The sequence below is a fragment of the Ictalurus furcatus genome, chromosome 6 (assembly GCF_023375685.1).
Source record: "Ictalurus furcatus strain D&B chromosome 6, Billie_1.0, whole genome shotgun sequence".
Taxonomy (NCBI): Eukaryota; Metazoa; Chordata; class Actinopteri; order Siluriformes; family Ictaluridae; genus Ictalurus; species Ictalurus furcatus.
In genome coordinates this window covers 19,221,409-19,239,200 of record NC_071260.1, presented here as the reverse complement: position 1 = coordinate 19,239,200, position 17,792 = coordinate 19,221,409, and the positions used below count along the sequence as shown (strand labels likewise).

The window sequence follows — 17,792 nt, the reverse complement described above, 5'->3', positions numbered from 1 at the left end:
CTGAATGTAATTAAAGACAATTAACGCTGATTTAAGAGCTGTTTTAAGGAAAATTGTCTCTATACATACTTCTACTAGGCTTATAACAAACACATGAACTGAATTATATTGCAGTTTCTCAATATAAAATGATTTGATCAATAAATTAATTTGATCTGTCTTTACTTAGTTAAAAAAAGCACCTTTATAAACTTTAACGGCTCTGCAAAATGCTTTACACTGTGTCTCATACACCCATTCACACACATACTCACACCACGACAGCAGACCTGCCATGCAAGGCGCTAGCCTGCCATTGGGAGCAACTTGGGGTTCAGTATCTTGCCCAAGGACACTCCGGCACGTGGAGTCATGTGGGCCGGGAATCAAACTGCCAACCGCCTACGATTAGTGGACAACCCGCTCAACCACCTGAGCCACAGCCTCCCCACAGTTAGTGCAGGTGTGGTAGCTTAAATTGATTTTCCTGTGTAGCTGTGTATAAATCACATCATGCAGTAACTTTAGTCTCATTTAAATATTAATTGACTGGTGCATACTCAATGAGGCCTTTAATAATACATACTCTATTGTAAACATATGGATAAAAAGAGCATTTTTTATTTCTTTGTTTCAAAAAATTGGCTGAAGAGGTCAGATGATACCATCCACCTATACAGCTGTAAATAGCAAAACCAGCTATACAAGAAATCAACAATCCTGGCAGTGTTCTCCTACTACTCCCTGAGAGCAGGATGTTAATGCAGTTTTCTTGTAGCACAGCATTAATGATAGACTGAAAGTATGATTCAGTGAAAGAGGACCAAAGTGATGTGAGCACAGAGCTACACTCCACCCTGGTACATGCTGTATTATGTGTTGGGTTGAGTATTTCTGCCTCTAGGGCAGATTACAGATATGAGTCATGTTACTGGTAACAGCACCAACACCATCCTCCCACCGATCCCTCTATCCTACCACAACCCCCCCCCCCCCCCCTCCTTGATTTCTTTGTACATTTGTGACTCCCATCAGTCCTGTTACTATGGAGACCCCCAGGCCCTGCACAATAAGAACGACAGGACTGGAGTCAGGATGAGAGAGCAAGATATTGTGCGAGAGTAAGAGAGAGAGAAGTATAAATAGGATAGTGATAAATCAGAATGATGTTTTCAAGGGCGAGAAGGCAAATAAAAAAGGGCTGAGGTGTCAGTTTCTTCTAAAACATAAATGCATCAAAGGCGGATATGACATGATATACTTCTCACATAGGTCACGGCTATCATTGCCTCGATAACAAATAACACTTCAAAGAACAATTTTAATTGCCCAATGCTTCACAGAAGGATACTCAAATGCAGGATATATAAAGAATAATGCATTAGAAAGTGATTTAGTATGAGGTGGAGATGAATATTACAAAAAGAAACTATGTTTTATACACAAATCTGACCCAAATGCCCAGAATACCAAAGATTCAGGGTGTTTGAAGTTAACTGCTGATGGCATACAACAGCTGTTCCTGCTCTGACCTTTTGCACTACTAATACAGCACAATGTGTTCTTCCCAACTCTGAGCAGTGAATAATGACGTTGTGCACCGAAGGAAGCATCCCTAAGGTGTGTGCTGTAAAATGCTTCTTGGAGGGAACTCAGTGTTCTGAAAACCAGCATCAAATATGACATTGTGAGAGGCTGCAAAGTGGAGCATCTGACCCAGATCCCTAAATGCCCATTAACACTGCTAATCATTTAGCCTGCAACACTAATGAAGGAAAGTCCCAAAACACAGTGAGACTGGAGAGAGGTGGAGTGGTAGCCTCACTCATGAAAGCTGTGAAAGAGCTATTGGTGAGTCAGAGCTGCAGCTAGTGATAATGCACATTAAGCAGCTCTGAATTGCCAGCTGCTCCACAGAGACAACCACCAGTTTTATACTCGAATGGAAATGGCTGGAAATCTGATTTCACTCAAACCTCTTCAGGCAAATTACCTCAAATGTATCCCAACAGTGAAAATTGATAGTTTTTAGGGAGTACGTGGACTGAGGCTTCTCTCATATAAATACTCGCTCATATAAAATGCTAAAAGATTGGAATGCTCCCAGACTCTGACTTACCTTGTACACAGAATTTAAGTTCCTTGGCATCAGTGACGGTGGTGACACACATCCTTTCAGGTAGCTTCTTACTCATGCGGTTGTAGTTGCGTCTCTTCTTGGTCTCCCCCCACAAGTTGGAGCCACCATGCATGCTGGGAATATTGAGCACAGCAATCCCCTCCAGAGATGTGTTGCTGAGGTCCAGGATGATGCCATCACACTAAGAGTAAAAATTCAAATCAATCCATTTGTGAAAAGGTTAACGTATCATACTGTATATATTTGTAACTGTTCACTGACACATGTACAGTATGTAAGATAATTAAGGCTTCCTTACGTAAACTATCTGAGATTAATAGTATGCAAAGTTTTGTGTGTTCCAGTTTAAAACAAGGCTAAAACTTATTTCTATTTATTTTTAGCACACTACCTTGTTCGTGTCACTTTTCCCAAGACACGTTATTAGTAAGGGTGAATCCATATTTTTGAACTTATTTAGTATTAAAATAATAAATTACGCATTTCTAAGCGCTAAATAATAGAAATCCCAGTAGTTGCAGAAAAAGCACACCATCTGCGAGCAGGTGTGTGGCTGCCTGCAGGCTTTTCTTCATGCCTGTATAAACTAAGATGCTTCTTGCCGGTAAAGTGGTTTGTTTCAGTGGTTGAGTGTTGAAAGGTAAACAGATTTGAGTTTGATTAAACCATAATTACAGCTGCAAAGAGTAAACTCCAAAGCAGAAATGCCTTCTCTAATAGAAAAATGGTGGTGAAGTGAGTTTGTCGCTCATCGTCTGTATGTAATTACCTGTGTGGTTAGGCAGTACAGAGACAGTTCATTTTAGCTAGTTTAACATTCCTTAAGTTGACTCAACACCTCACAAGTATGTCAAATTTTAATTAAGATTAAAAGTGGAATATGATGGTGAACCAGCTGTAGTAATTTTAATGTGTACTCTAAACATGAACACACAATGCAGTGGATAAAAAAACAACAACAACAACAAAAAACATTTCATGCCATACTGGTCATTTTTCCTGTGTGTGGGTGACAGTGGTATATATTTTGAATAATGCTTTCTTTTGAAAAAAATAAATAGTAATTTTGCCTGAAATGCCTAATTGGTGGATCCAGACTCACTTACCTATTAGTTTTATTGTACTTACTAAATAATTCATGGTAATTACTAAATAGTTCCTATGCAGGACTGTAACTACCAGCTGACGATTAACTGCAAATCTCCTGTACCACCTGCCAAAAATATTGTCAGTTGAAGCTCTCATGTGACACATGTTATTGGTTTGTAATAGTGGAAAACATTGGCATTACTGTACAGCAGTTTTAAGAGTGACCCAGATACAGATACAGATCAAGTATTCAGTTTTCCCAGGAACGTTCAGCTGCAACCATACAAACATTAAAAACTTTCTTCCTCAACAAGCTGAACAACCATGATGTCACAGTAATACTAATAATAATGAGTATGAGCTGTTGCGATTATATTACAATTACAATGCAGTTACAGCAGAGATGAGATCATGCTCCTTGCCTAGCTCAGTCTTGACTGACTGTTAATAAGTAATTGTAGTTTATATGTAGTGGTTTTAGTGACCAAACAGTGAAACCATGAGAAAGTCTTTCTCAGTGAAGATATCATGTAATATCCAGTTGTGGCCATTGAGTTTAAAAACTCTGTTAATGTAAACCCAGATTTTATTTAAGTATGAAGTAAAAGTATATAAACTTATGTTCTTCACAAGCACTACTGGGAGAGACACATGAAACAGAACATAAATAAAGAAGTATAAGAACAAAATATCCAAGGAGAAGAAGCTAAAAAAAAAACAACACATTACTATATGATGTCAGTGACCACTGTGATTTAACTCAAAAAATACACAAACTCTAAAAAGCTGAAAGCTGACACATTTATGACATAATGAGATGTTTCAGTGTGCAGAAGAACCCACAGAGTGCAGCAATAAGAAAACACAGCTTTGGAGACTTTACTCTTCATAATTCCATTCCCCAAACAGTTTTCATGGAGTGTTTATAGTTTGACAGGCGGGTCCTTGATGATCCCTAACTTCTGGATGCAACTATTCAAGTATGAAAATAAAAAGTTGCCTGACCAAGCTGAAGAAGCCGAATGTCATAGCAATGGATGATGTATGTGAGCTGCTAAATGCAGCTTCTAATATCTCCTTCTTTCCATGCACTTCAATCCATTTTGAATTAACCAAGATGTTATGAACAGATAAGATGATAAAAAGCACTTACTCTTGAGGTTACATTTTGGTACCAAACAATGAAGAAGCTACAATTATTCTGATTTAATGTTAAGGGTATTTAGCCAGTGCAACCCAACGGAACGTAATGTACAATGAGAATTCAGCCATCTCATTGCCCTGAAGTGAACAGTGATTTAATACAGGTTATAGCACAGTACTGTTGAATTCTCAAATCTGATTGGCCAGAAGGTGTGGATAACTCATTATAACAGCACAGCTCTGACAACAGTTTCGGCTGCAAGACAAATCACAGGTTATATTAATGTGTTCATTCTAATATTCTATCCTTTCTATAGTAACAGCTCATTCAGTGGGACTCACATAATCTAAGATTAATAATAAACTTAAATCGTGTTATTTGACAAAGAAAACATAGGCTACAATTGTTTATGTGGTAAAGCTTTATATTATAAGCTTCTAGTATAAGTGTCTATTTAATATTATGGAAGGAGACTCCAGTGTCAGTGCTTTGCAGCAGTCAGTATGTTTTCCGCAACAGGGAAGTCTTAATAATAATATTATTATTATTATTATTATTCATTTTGTAAAATAGTATTATTAACTTCAAGAGAGATAGGAAAAGAGAGGCTGGTGAGGAAAAACCATTTATAGTTCCTATAACGTAAGTGATTAGAGGAGCTAAGCTTGTTTTGCAGACATTCCACAACATTAAATGTAATATATAAATGTTTAAAATGTATGATATGTTGTTCTTTAATAAATAAATAAATAAAATATAATTAGCAAATTGCTGTTGTATAAACGGAATAAAACATTTCGAGATGTGAAAAAAAAACAACCTCATTTCGAGGTATCACACTGCCATGTTTTATCCCTTACATAAACTACTTCAATCTGTGAGGTAAGACATGTTTATGTACCCAATATACTGTATTATGGTATAAGTAGCATGATTATACTGTAGCTGTATTAAGTGAGGCCAGAGTGGTTCACTATTTTACATTTTAATTAAATTTCTTCGAACCTTTGAAATTAAAGTCACACAGGCCCACCCCTCACTTATTAAATATGTCCTGCATTGTTCTCCAAATCATTCTGAGATAGAAATAGGTCAGCTCCTTTCTTCATGCGCCTATGGCCTGGTCTAGATTACCAGAATTTTGCTGTGACTGTGTGCTTTGGGCCCCTCATGCTGATGTGTTGCCGCAACACAGCACAGATAGCTGATAAGACCAGTAGGAGCAGCCTGAAATCTGTCGTATCTGTGAAAAGCCTGCTACTGGATTGACAAATCACAGTTTATGTCTTTAGAAACACCTTGTAGTTGATAGTAGGCTAGTGGAATAGCATTTTGAGCGTGACTGGCACCTTCAATGTCTTTACTAAAATTCTAAACATGCCATAGATGTGTGTCAGTTAATGTGGGATTCCATGTGGCCTTTAGATACCCTTTTTAAAGGGGTTTAGGAGCTGAACTCACCTCCACTTCCACACCCTCATTCAGCTTCTTGCACGTGGCTGAAATGGTCTCTGTGGTGCCAAATTCAAAGTACCAGAGCTTATTCTTCATCCTGAGAGGGGGTAAGAAATATATCATTAGAGACATATAGACTGAGAAACAGGTATTCAGGAAAAAAGTAGTGATCTTAAGTTTTTAAATAAATCTGTGATGGTAATACTGTAAAAACCCTCAAGATAATATAACCGTGGGAATCCCAATGCTGTCTTTTTACAATCGCACTGACTAAAAGTTAAACTAGTATCTGAATTTGCAGCTGCTCTGTCATTGGAACAACAAACAAGCTTGTGTTGACACACCCGTATGCTAATGCTGGTGTGACAACAAATACTTCGGAAAAAACGCTGCCTTGGGTTGTCAACAGATCAAACAGGTTACCCCCACTGATCTCCAGCATACAACACACTTTCAGCAATTACAGATATTTATGTTCATCCCAGTCATCAATGTGCCACGTTCTTTACTCTTCTATACTGTCATGAGCACTCATTTTTGATCCTGGAATATAATCGATGACATTTAACAAAGCTCTTTGAATTTAACTGAATAGCCTAAATGTAAGTGAATTTGTTTTTAAATAGCTTAGATCATTCCAGGAGAGCCTTTTTGTGAATCACATCTTATCTCTTTGGTATCCAATTACAATCTCTCTTGTCCCAGAGGACATGACATGGCTACCTCTGCCAAAGGAGCTTTGAGCTTATCTCCCACCCTGTGCCCTTCCTCTTGCTGCTGAAATATTGATGTGCAACACTGAAAGCCTGGGCAGACAGGTGTGAGAGATCATGAGTGGCACTGAACACAGCTTCAATCCCAGAGAGAGAACAGAGCTACGGACAACAACCTGAGCATGACATCCCACATGGGCTCTGAGAGCTTGTGAGGAAGGAAACAGTGTGGAGAGGAGAGAGGAAAGAGACGGGCGTTTGGTGCAGTGTATGTGGGTGAATTTGACAGAGTACCAGAGAGAGGAATAATTTTAGAAACTATCAGAACATTTGAATGAACACAGTACCACAGGGTCCTTTCGAATCTCCATCCTACATAAAAGTGTTGTATTTTCACTTTGCTAACAAAATAAGCAATTTACACCTATGCCTACCCATGAGAGAGTCCAGCACAGTGGAGCACTGCCGATAATGATGGTATGAGTGTTTAATCAACGAGCCCTGCTGCATCTAGAGGCTGACAGTGTAAATGATGGATTGCATCTGTTAGTCATGAGATTTAAAACCCACAGAACCAAACACAGCTACCTAGGGCCATATTATATATAACATCTACTATTTATTATATAAATGAGATAAAGAGTACTTTACCAGTCATGTGTATTATTGTCAAATTACTTCATTGCTCAATTCATGCTTAACGTTAGACTGCACTATCATTTTAGGCATCTTTGTCTCTCTCACCTCCAGCAGTTCACTACCTTTACTCTGTCAAATTAAAGGATTATGAGCATATTTGAGATCACAATTAGACATGCTTTGCATTCTCAATGGGGCAAGCTGCCTAACCTCATTAGCGAGCTTCCACTTGAAAAGCCCTGTAACAAAACAATTAGGCCATGATTTTCTCCTCACTTTGGAATTAACACTTACAAAATTGAGTTTCTTTAGCAGCATGTTATCAGCATATAAGCATTCACTTTGCCAAAAGCAGAGACACCCACCCAAAAAGTTCTAGGAAATAATGTTTAAAATGGGCTTTTCTTTCAGAAGTAAATAGTTTTTGTTGGCACTGGTAGGTCCAGTCATCAAAAGTTAACAGGCACTCTGTCAGTGTGATTCCTCTGTATTTCACTGTTTTACTACAACTTCGGGTCAGTGGAAAGAACACATGAAGACTTGAGTGACTGAATGTGTGACCTTATCACAGCATTGGTCAGCATGTGAATTTACATAAGCCAAAGGTCAGCGAACCTTTGGGATTACACAACCACATTACTCAAGCCCAACACACACAAGTACCAAATACACACCCACACCAACATACACTTAACTCAGTGTTACTACCTCAAGATAACCATCAACTATAATCCCCTCAAGGTCGATGACCTGTGGTGCTCTCTCTCTCCATCTCACTATGGTGACCAGTCACAATGCAGCTTAGTACTCCAGTAAGTGATCCTAATCTAGTTAGGCAATCTAGACAGCCTCTGGGTGATGTATGAAGGGATGGAGTGTTGGGGAGCCTGGGGGTGTTCAGGACATTTAAGATGAGTTGGGGGAGGAGAGACAGCAAGGCCACACTGACCATCCACTCCACCCATCCACATGACTGATTTCCATCCATTTCCATGCAACAGATGAGGACAATAATCTAAAAGATCACACAGTGTACAGATTTATATGCTCAAAATAAACATTTTAATTTATTAACCCTTCTATAGATTTTCCCAGTTTTATTATACCATTTTCTCTTTTTCATGCACCATATCACCCTTATGAACCCTTGATTCAGGCTGTAATTTGAGCCTCACACCTACTATATGAACCTCTGACCTTGCAGTTGCAGACTTCCTGGCAATGTGCCACTGTTTCAATTTGCTTTAGATCAACACACTTGCTCCTGATAAAGACTGAACGGTGCCTTGAATTGTTAACAATGGCATGGGCCAACTGCACACCATGGTCAAACATGCTCAAACATGACTTTACATGTCACTTGCAGTGACATGTAAAGTCAGTACCATACAATTTGTAATCTTCAACTCTTGCCTTTATAGACACTTATTAGACACAAAATTGTATGCACAGAGCTCTGCAGCTTCACAGAAAAATGCAAAGGCAAAGCAGAGGGATGACTCAGGTCTGGGTTCAGGTAGCCTGCGGTGTGTAACAGCCCCTTGCAGAGTGTATACGACTGAGGAACAGCAGGAGAGAGGCGTGAGGCTTTGTCGGGCTGTTCTTTTGGCAGGAGAGGAGTAGAGGAGTATATTTATCCCTCCACACCGCAGGCATGGAGCAGCAGGGAATGACACGTTCCAGAACACAGCCACATTGGGTCTCTTCTGGACCCTGGCTTACAAACACACACACACACACACACACACACACATATTCACACACGTACATATATATATGCAGTCATCACACTCGTACACTCATGGGCACATGGCATACTCACAGACAATGCAAACACAGACATATGGCTTATGAAACCCAAGCTGGTATGACAAGCAGAGGCTGGAGTTAGGACCATATTTGGTATTTTCCTCTCTCATGTCACATGGACTTACAAAAGTCTCTCATGGACTTTTATCTGAAATCCTTCAACCCATGCTATTTAAATCAATGGCTAATGGAGGATAAAAGAAACTAAAGGCTAGATAAGGATTGAATAAAAGAGTGTCATCCATTATACTGAAATTATTTATTTTAGCCATGAATTAACTGAAATAAATGTGATTATGAACATATTTAACCTACATCACTGCAGTTTTGAATTCCGACCTTCCATGTGGCAAACAGTTGATTAAGAGTCATAGTCTAAGCAGTCTTGACTTATTGCTTTGCCAGTGGTGTGTGTACCTTAAGCCACTGTTCTCATTTAGACAATATCCACTGTTCTTCTGAGATCAGCAGCAAAAAGGAATAACAGACAGTATTACTGACTACAACACAATGTGCTAATAATCAATACCTCACAACAAAGCCAACATTCAGCATTTCAGTACCAACCTCAACCCACACCCATACAGATCCTTTTTAAAATCTAATGCATATGAACAATGTGAAATAAATAAGGAAATAAGGGATGTTTTTGTGAGGACCAGAATAGATTATTGATAATAATCTACAATTATTCCATATTGATTATGAAAACATTTGAAAGAGAATAATTTGACCTTTGAATTGTTGACCTTCTTACCATTGTTCTGCTTGGAAACTGAATGCCAGAATCTTTATTGTTATTGTAATCAAACAGACAAAGAGATTTCCCCCGTTTTCAATAGGGCAATCTGATGCCTCTTAATCCAAAACTTCCTCTCTGTCCCCACAGTGAAAGGGTGGGAGTGGAATTGGACACACATCCGTGGTCCACTGTGATCCGTCTGATCATTAGTACCTAGACTACATACAGTACTCCTTGGGGAGTTCACATGCTAGTGAAGCAACATCACCTAACACATATAATGAGGTATTGTACATGTACAAATACATTCACAGGTACACACACACACACACACACACATAAATATAAATATAAACCATCGGGTAATTCGGTTTCCTCCTCCAGCATGCAATTTTAGGCTGATTGGTGTCTCTAAATTGTCTGTAGTGTGTGAATGGGGGTGTGAAGGGTGTCCCGCGCCTTGTGCCACAAGTTCCCTGGGATAGGTTCCAGGTTTCCCCGTGACCCTGTGCAGGATAAGCGGTATGGAAAATGGATGGATGGATGGAATTTGGAAATGCCAATCAGCCTACAACACACGTCTTTGGACTGGCGAAGGAAAACCAGAGAACCTGGAGAACTTCGGGTACAAAGGGTGGATATGGAATGCTAAGCCCCAAATGTGCTAACCACTAAGTGAAAATATATTAGGGACTAAACAAATACATAAATAAAAATAAAGTAAGAGTTCAAATACTTTGGGACATGCTGTTACAGGAAAATAATCAATCATGGGGTAGTGTGAAGTTGATTATTTTCAAGTGTTTTATTTTTCTTTTTATTCCTGTTTTATAACGTTGTGGAATTTCAGCAGATAGTGTAGACTCCAAAAATAAATGTCTCTTCACAGAAAGCTGCACCACACCAACATTTACACATGTTTTTTCAATCCCTGTGTTAGCTGTTACTATAGATATGATAACATATTAGAATGAGTGCATTAACATAAATGTGTGGTTTGCCTTTCAGCCAGCACTTCTGTAAGAGTTGTGCTGTTCTTCTGACCAATCAGATTTGAGAACTTAACAGCACTATGGTATAATTTAAAAATAAACACTTTAGCTCTTACTTATGACCTCTTATACCATAGTGCTGTTGAGATCTCAATTCTGATTGGTCAGAAGGTTTTTTTCTATGACAGTATGCCCCATTGCATTTTATTCCTTACATTGTAAGGAAACACATGTATACAATGACAAGAAAGTGGTAAAGCTATATACAAAAAATATAATTTTACTGTTCATTTTACATTTAAACCTACAATAGAATATAGAACATGTTTTTTCCCCCTATTGGGCTTATACTTGACTAACTCTGGGACCTGGTATTGAACATTACAATATGCTCATAACATTTTTTTCCCCATAACATCTCATCTCATTTCATCTCTCTATCCTTCAGCCATTTGAATAAGCTCACCAAATACTGCAGTGTGAAATTGACACCACTGACAGGCTGCTAAAATATGTCCAAGAAGACGCCACGTCTCCTTTATGTCACTTTAATATGAGAAGTTGTGCCCAAAAATTAGGACTAAATCTGGACTAAACCAGCTAATTCACCCAGTTTGGTTCTACCGCACTACCACTGGTTATAATGGATCTGATTATAATGCCTTTGTGCCACTAGTGCCATCGAAACCTACATTGTTAGACTTTAAACAACATGAGCCTTACTGTCTTTATGTAAATCTTTATGTAAATGTAAATATTCAATGTCACCGTACTGTGCTAAAGTCACAGACAGATGTTTTTCAAAAATAATGACATGAAAAGTTTCTTTTTTTTTTAATAATATTATTTTTTCCCCATTTTCCTCTGAGACACATGAAGACAGCCATTCGCCTCTTTTTGAAACGGTGCTCATACTGCACCACAAGGCAGCATAACGCACTCAAAGGAAAGCACTATTTGTGCTGTTCTACACACAAAAGCTCACAGGTGCACATGATTGGCTAATGCTGCTGTGATTTACAGGAGAGAGAGAGTATGCCAAAATTTAAAGAAATCTAAAGAAATTAGGGTGCTGAAGATTTTTGCACAGCACTTTGTCACTCTATTCTCTGTACTGTTTGAGAAATTAAAAGTTGGAACTGAAATTACAGCATTTATTGTCTGCCCTGGAAGAGTTCAATTGCAAGCTGCAAGCTGACCTTCCCTACATAGTATGCTGAAGCCTTGAGGGAAGAACTACTAAGTAGGGCTAAAAAAACAGCCCTATTTTAGTCGAGGTCTTCTCTTAAGTTGACCTGCCAGGGGCTACATGGGCTTTTTACTTTCTCAATAGATGCAGCATCTGATAAGAGCGCGGGACAATACAGCAGCTCCACTTCAAAGCAGTCTATGTCCAGCCACTGTATATGCACTAGTGGCACAAAATACCTCTTTCTTAAGTGACAAATGCATTGTATTTTGATACTGACAGTGGTCACCTATAAGTGCTGTTATTAGCAGTGTGTCTCTGAGGTGGGTAACTACATATAAAGCCTCCAAAAGTTTTTCTTATTCAGAATATGGTATCAAGTCTTGGTGATGCTTTAAATGAATTTAAAGAAATTAATTTCATTCAGTATTATAGTGTGAATATACATATATTTTTTTGTTGTTTTTTAGAAACATCAATATCTTTAGAGAGCACTTACAGTATAAAATGGTATGATAAAATGGTATATGATATCAGTTAATATTATATCTAATGGACTATAATTTTAGTTTTACTTTTCTAACAAACATGACATAAAACATACAAATACATAATATTTTAAATAACTTATACCACAGCATGGTTGAATTCTCAAATCAGAAGGTGTGGATTAATTTTTCGTGACAGTCTCAGATAGTAGTTCTGGCTGTAACATAAATGCTAGGCTTATACTGTACAGGTGCATCTAAAAAAAAATTAGAATATCGTGGAAAAGTTAATTTTTTTCCGTAATTTCTTTCAAAAAGTGGAACTTTCATATATTCTAGATTCATTACACATAAAGTGAAATATTTCACGCCATTTTTTGTTTTAATCTTGATGATTACGGCTTACAGCTCATGGAAATCAAAAATCCAATATCTCAAAATATTAGAATAATGGATTTATAATACAAAAATGTTGACCTGAGAAGAGCTCTAATCAGCTAATTAACTCAAAACACCTGCAAAGGTTTCCAGAGCCTTCAAGCTGTCAGTCTGGTTCAGTACACACAACTACAATCCTGGGGGAAGATGAAAGTAAATTTTGCATTTCATTTGGAAATCAAGGTCCCAGAGTCTGTAGGAAGAGCGGAGAGGCACAGAATCCAAGTTACTTGAAGTCCAGTGTGAAGTTTCCGCAGTCAATGATGATTTGGGGTGCCATGTCATCTGCTGGTGTTGGTCCACTGTGTTTTCTCAAGTCGAGAGTTAATGCAGCGTCTACCAAAAGATTTTAGAGCACTTCATGCTTCCATCTGCTGATAAGCTTTATGGAGATGCTGATTTCCTTTTCCAGCAGGACTTGGCACCTGCCCACAGTGCCAAAACTACTAGTAACTGGTTTGCTGACCATGGTGTTACTGTGCTTGATAGGCCAGTCAACTCTCCTGAACTGAACTAAATGTGCAAAAGCAGAATCTATGAGAGACACCAGACCCAACAATACAAACGAGCTGAAGGCCGCTATCCAAGCAACCTGGGCTTCCATAACACCTCAGCAGTGCCACAGGCTGATTACCTCCATTCCACGCCGCATTGATGCAGTAATTTTTGCAAAAGGAGCCGCAACCAAGTACTAAGTGCATAAATTAACATATTTTTCAGAAGGTCGAAATTTCCATATTATAAATTCTTTATTCTAATATTTTGAGATACTGGATGTTTGATTTCCATGAGCTTTAAGCCGTAATCATCAAGATTAAAACAAAAAAAGGCTTGAAATATTTCACTTTATGTGTAATGTATCTAGATTATATGAAAGTTCCACTTTTTAAATTAAATTACGGAAAAAATGAACTTTTCCATGATATTCAAGTTTTTTTTAGATGCACCTGTATATTAATGTTATTAAACAAAGAAAAACATAGAATCGTTGATATGGTGAAGCTTTCTGTTAGGAAATGTTTATTTAACATTTTTGGAAGGACTTTCCAGTGTTAGTGCATTGCAACAGTCATTAAATTTGCTGACATGGGAAAGTCTTCAGGAGAAAGTAGTTTGCATTTTCATATTTCTCAGTAATGCCAAGCTGTTTTTTTTTTGTCCAATTAGCTTCAAGAATATTTGCTTCTTTGATAAATTTGTCTGTCTCTACATTTCAGATTAAATGGTACAATTAGAAGAATAAGGAAAAGCAGTTCAGAAAAGGTTCAGTCTATTTTCTTTCTTGCTATAAATGTCCTTAATGAGAAATGACTAGCACTGCCCTGTAAGCTTTGGATTCTGAATTGACAAGAGATGTATTACACAACATTTAATTACAAAGTGACATTCATTCCACCTCTTCCTGCATCTTGGCCCCAAGCACCATTGTGCTTAACCTGACAATGACCTAGACAGTTTTCAAAGAGGAATGAAGCAAAGGAGCTCTCATTCATCAAGCTTTTCTGTGTCAAAGTTTCTTTTAGAAGGTTACAAGGCAAACTCACTCCAACAAATGTCTTTGTGTTTGAGGATGTTGACTAATGTAGCACAAGTTTATGTTCCTGATCACTTTTAAACTGTGAACAAAAAACACGAGACCCCAAAACATACTGTATGTGAGGAAGGAAATATCAGACATCACAAGCTATACAGACTAGAAAAGTTCAAGAACTCAGCACTAAAAAGCATGGTTATATAAAACTGTTACACATTATGAACTGGTTGCAATTTCCGACTGTAGCCTAGCAACAGTAATCAATTGATCTTGCCAGGTAGGTGGCATTTATTCACATATTGATTTCAGTGAATTGCCCAGTAGTTAAAGCTGCAGCCACAAGAGGCACAATAAAGCAGCATTGTCAGCGAGAAAGACCAGAACTAGAACACTATTTCACTTTTTTAAGGACTAAGTCTTAAATAATACCATTTTGATAACCTATGGGTATCTAAAACAATCAGGGTGGACAGTGAAGTATGTAAAACAGTTAACGTTTAAGACTGAAATGGTCATTTCTTCTTTTAATCAATTCATTGAAAACATGTCTCTCAGTTTTTTCTAATCCATTTACACTGATAGAACTTTACCTGCTGTTGAACTTCTCAGGATGTTTTTCCCTCATCAAGTGGAATCGGTGAGCTATTGATGCATCCTACAGAGACAGAAAAAAACAGATTAGCTAACATACCTGTAAGACAGGCATTTATGATTTGCACATTTAGAAACTGTTCCTGCATGCATGGATGTGTATTTAAAAAAAAAAAAACCTTTGGACTCTACATCATGCATAAATTTCTAGGGCTTAAGAGCACATCATTACATTGCCCAGATATGACTCAGACATATATGTCTATTGCCCCTAGCAAAGATCAATGTTTTTTTTGAGATGCATCTGTATTTTTAGTGCAAAGCTTTATGGAACCCTGATCCAGCACCAGTTTTAACATATTCCATGATGTGCTGTAATCCTGTTCTGTGCTTTAATGTGCTGTATCCTGTCCCCAGATCAGTGATTGGGGTGAATGTTGAGGTTTTTTTGCAATGAAAATGACATTTTGTTGCTGAAAAATGAAGCATGCTCATGTATTTAGGGCAATGAGGAGAGAGGTGAATGAAAGCCCTTTTTTTGTGGCCAGATAAGAAGATGTTTAAGCAGATAGTCCTGTCTGACTGGAAAAAGTGGTCAGTGGGGCCACAGAGTGCCTTAGCTTAATATATAAGTGTCAGTCAGCCAGACGCATTCCAGGAACATGGGTTGAGGGAAATAGAAAGGGCCAAGGATTAACGACATGAACATCATAGCAGTGGCAGAGCAAAACCATACTAAAGTCTCACTCATATATTTTTCAAACAAACTCTTTTTTTTCTGTGTAATTTCATAGGTTTTAATTTCACAGCAAATGAAAACATCTGATGTCCATTTTCATCCTTCTCTTCATTATAAAATGCTTTCAACAATCTTTTCTTTTCAGACAGGGTTCTAAGTAGAACAAATTAAGGAAGCTGATAATCAATAACTATCCAAAATCCCTTAAAAAAACCTTTTTTTTTTTTTTTTTTTTTTAGAGCATACTTAATTAGGTAAAAGAAACAATATTATGCACAAGGTATAACTCAATCTCATCTCTTCTCAAGTACGTTCATTAACAACATACCTTATTTAGAAAGCAACAATAAGAAATTCAGCATTCAGAACAACATTTGCAACAGACCCTTCAACGTTCAACAGGAACAAACAAACTAATTCTATTTCTGAAAGTAAAGCTATCAAAAATAGTTCTTAATAGTGGATTAAAAAAATGGCACTCAGTCACTCAAGCTTGCATGATATAATGAGCCAATGATGGTCAATATTCCTTCTCTAAAATCACTAGTCTACAGTGTAATGAGTCATGATGTTAAATTTCGATTTAATGATATAAGCACGTTGTCTTAATCAGCCTCCTTTAGGAAATATAACTCTTGAGGGGCAGGGGTATGTTTAATGAAACTATCTAATTCATTTATCAACCGAAAATTTCAATTTATCTTTAGCTTCCAGCTTTTTTGCTGAACATCAATCATTTACACTCATTTAATTTAAGAATTGTTTTTCCTTTTTTTTGTTGTAATAATTAACAGAGATAGAAGATGAGAGAGATGAAATGGCAACAGAAATGTGCATCTACTTTCATGCTACAGACCTGAACTGGATTTAATGTAGTTTAATTGCAAGGTAGATAGGCAGGAATATGAAGGCATGGTCTCAATGGTAAATGAAAAAATAAACTACAGTGACTCATTACATGTCCTGCACTTCTCTAGCTACATAGAAATGCTGAGTCTGCCTATGCAATGTGGTAGTAAGGGTTAGGGTTAAGGTTAACCCTAACCCTAAGCCTTGGATTTGGTGGGGCAGGACATTAATTACGATACAGCCTCAGACAAAATTAAGTCGAGAGGGTATCACACTTGACTTATGCTATTGGCTACTTGTGAATTTTTAGAGTAACCGTGTAATAGACAGTTGAGAGCTGACAACATGCAGTCATCCATCATACAGTCTACCAGCTCATACTGAGCAGATTTACACATACATTTATTCAACTCGCTTATAGCAGGTGTGTTAGCCAAGTTTCAAGAAAAATTTCCAGCCCAACTACATTTCATCAACCACACAAAAGACCTGAGATGATCCTAAATTCGAATCTTTTTCTCAGCCTTTGTCTGGGAAAAAGGTCACTGTGGTGGGCACACATTTCTGATGTACAGATATTTATCCACTTCAATGACCAGCATTACACACATTATACATAATCTCCCTTTCCCTCTCCTAATCTATGCAATATGTATTCCAATAAAAATGTTTCTGTACATCATACACACACTATCTGCACTTACACTTTGCCTTTGTTTGTGGAAATGTATTAGATTTAATTCTTATTATTTGCTATAAAACAGGATCACCAGATGTCACTCAACACAGGTAACTTGTATTTTAGTGGAATTTAAGATGTATAGAATTCTGATTGAGAACTTTTGATGAGGAAGATTCATATTTGTTGAATGGCTGATGTACTGTATATGATGGGGGGCTCTGCCCCACCTTCCACCAGTGGAGAAAACCAGAGCAAATTAGCTTTGATAATGTTTTTTTTTTTAAATGGATAATAGTAAAATTGCTCATATTTATATATCAATATCAAGGCTGTTTGTGCATGTAGTAACTATCAAGTCTAAAATACATCCAAACACAATGCTTGGATGAGAACTGATGCTTATGATTAAATTCAATTCAATTCAATTCAATTTTATTTGTATAGCGCTTTTTACAATAGACATTGTCTCAAAGCAGCTTTACAGAAATATCAACATGGTATACAGATATTAAAGGTGCGAATTTATCCCAACTGAGCAAGCCACTGAGTGGCGACGGTGGCAAGGAAAAACTCCCTACGA

The 17,792-nt window shown here is 37.6% G+C and overlaps 1 protein-coding gene across 2 annotated transcripts in view; it reads right to left on the bottom strand.

The window, feature by feature from the left end:
- The window catches only part of LOC128608842 (diacylglycerol kinase beta), a 91,153-nt gene that overhangs the window by 11,930 nt on the left and 61,431 nt on the right, over nt 1–17,792 (bottom strand). For both annotated transcript variants that reach the window (XM_053626945.1, XM_053626946.1), the window contains 3 exons: nt 14,942–15,006; nt 5,814–5,904; nt 2,099–2,300 (listed from right to left, as the gene is read on the bottom strand). In XM_053626945.1, the coding sequence (XP_053482920.1) occupies nt 2,099–2,300; nt 5,814–5,904; nt 14,942–15,006 (358 nt within the window). The remainder of the gene's footprint in view (nt 1–2,098; nt 2,301–5,813; nt 5,905–14,941; nt 15,007–17,792) is intronic.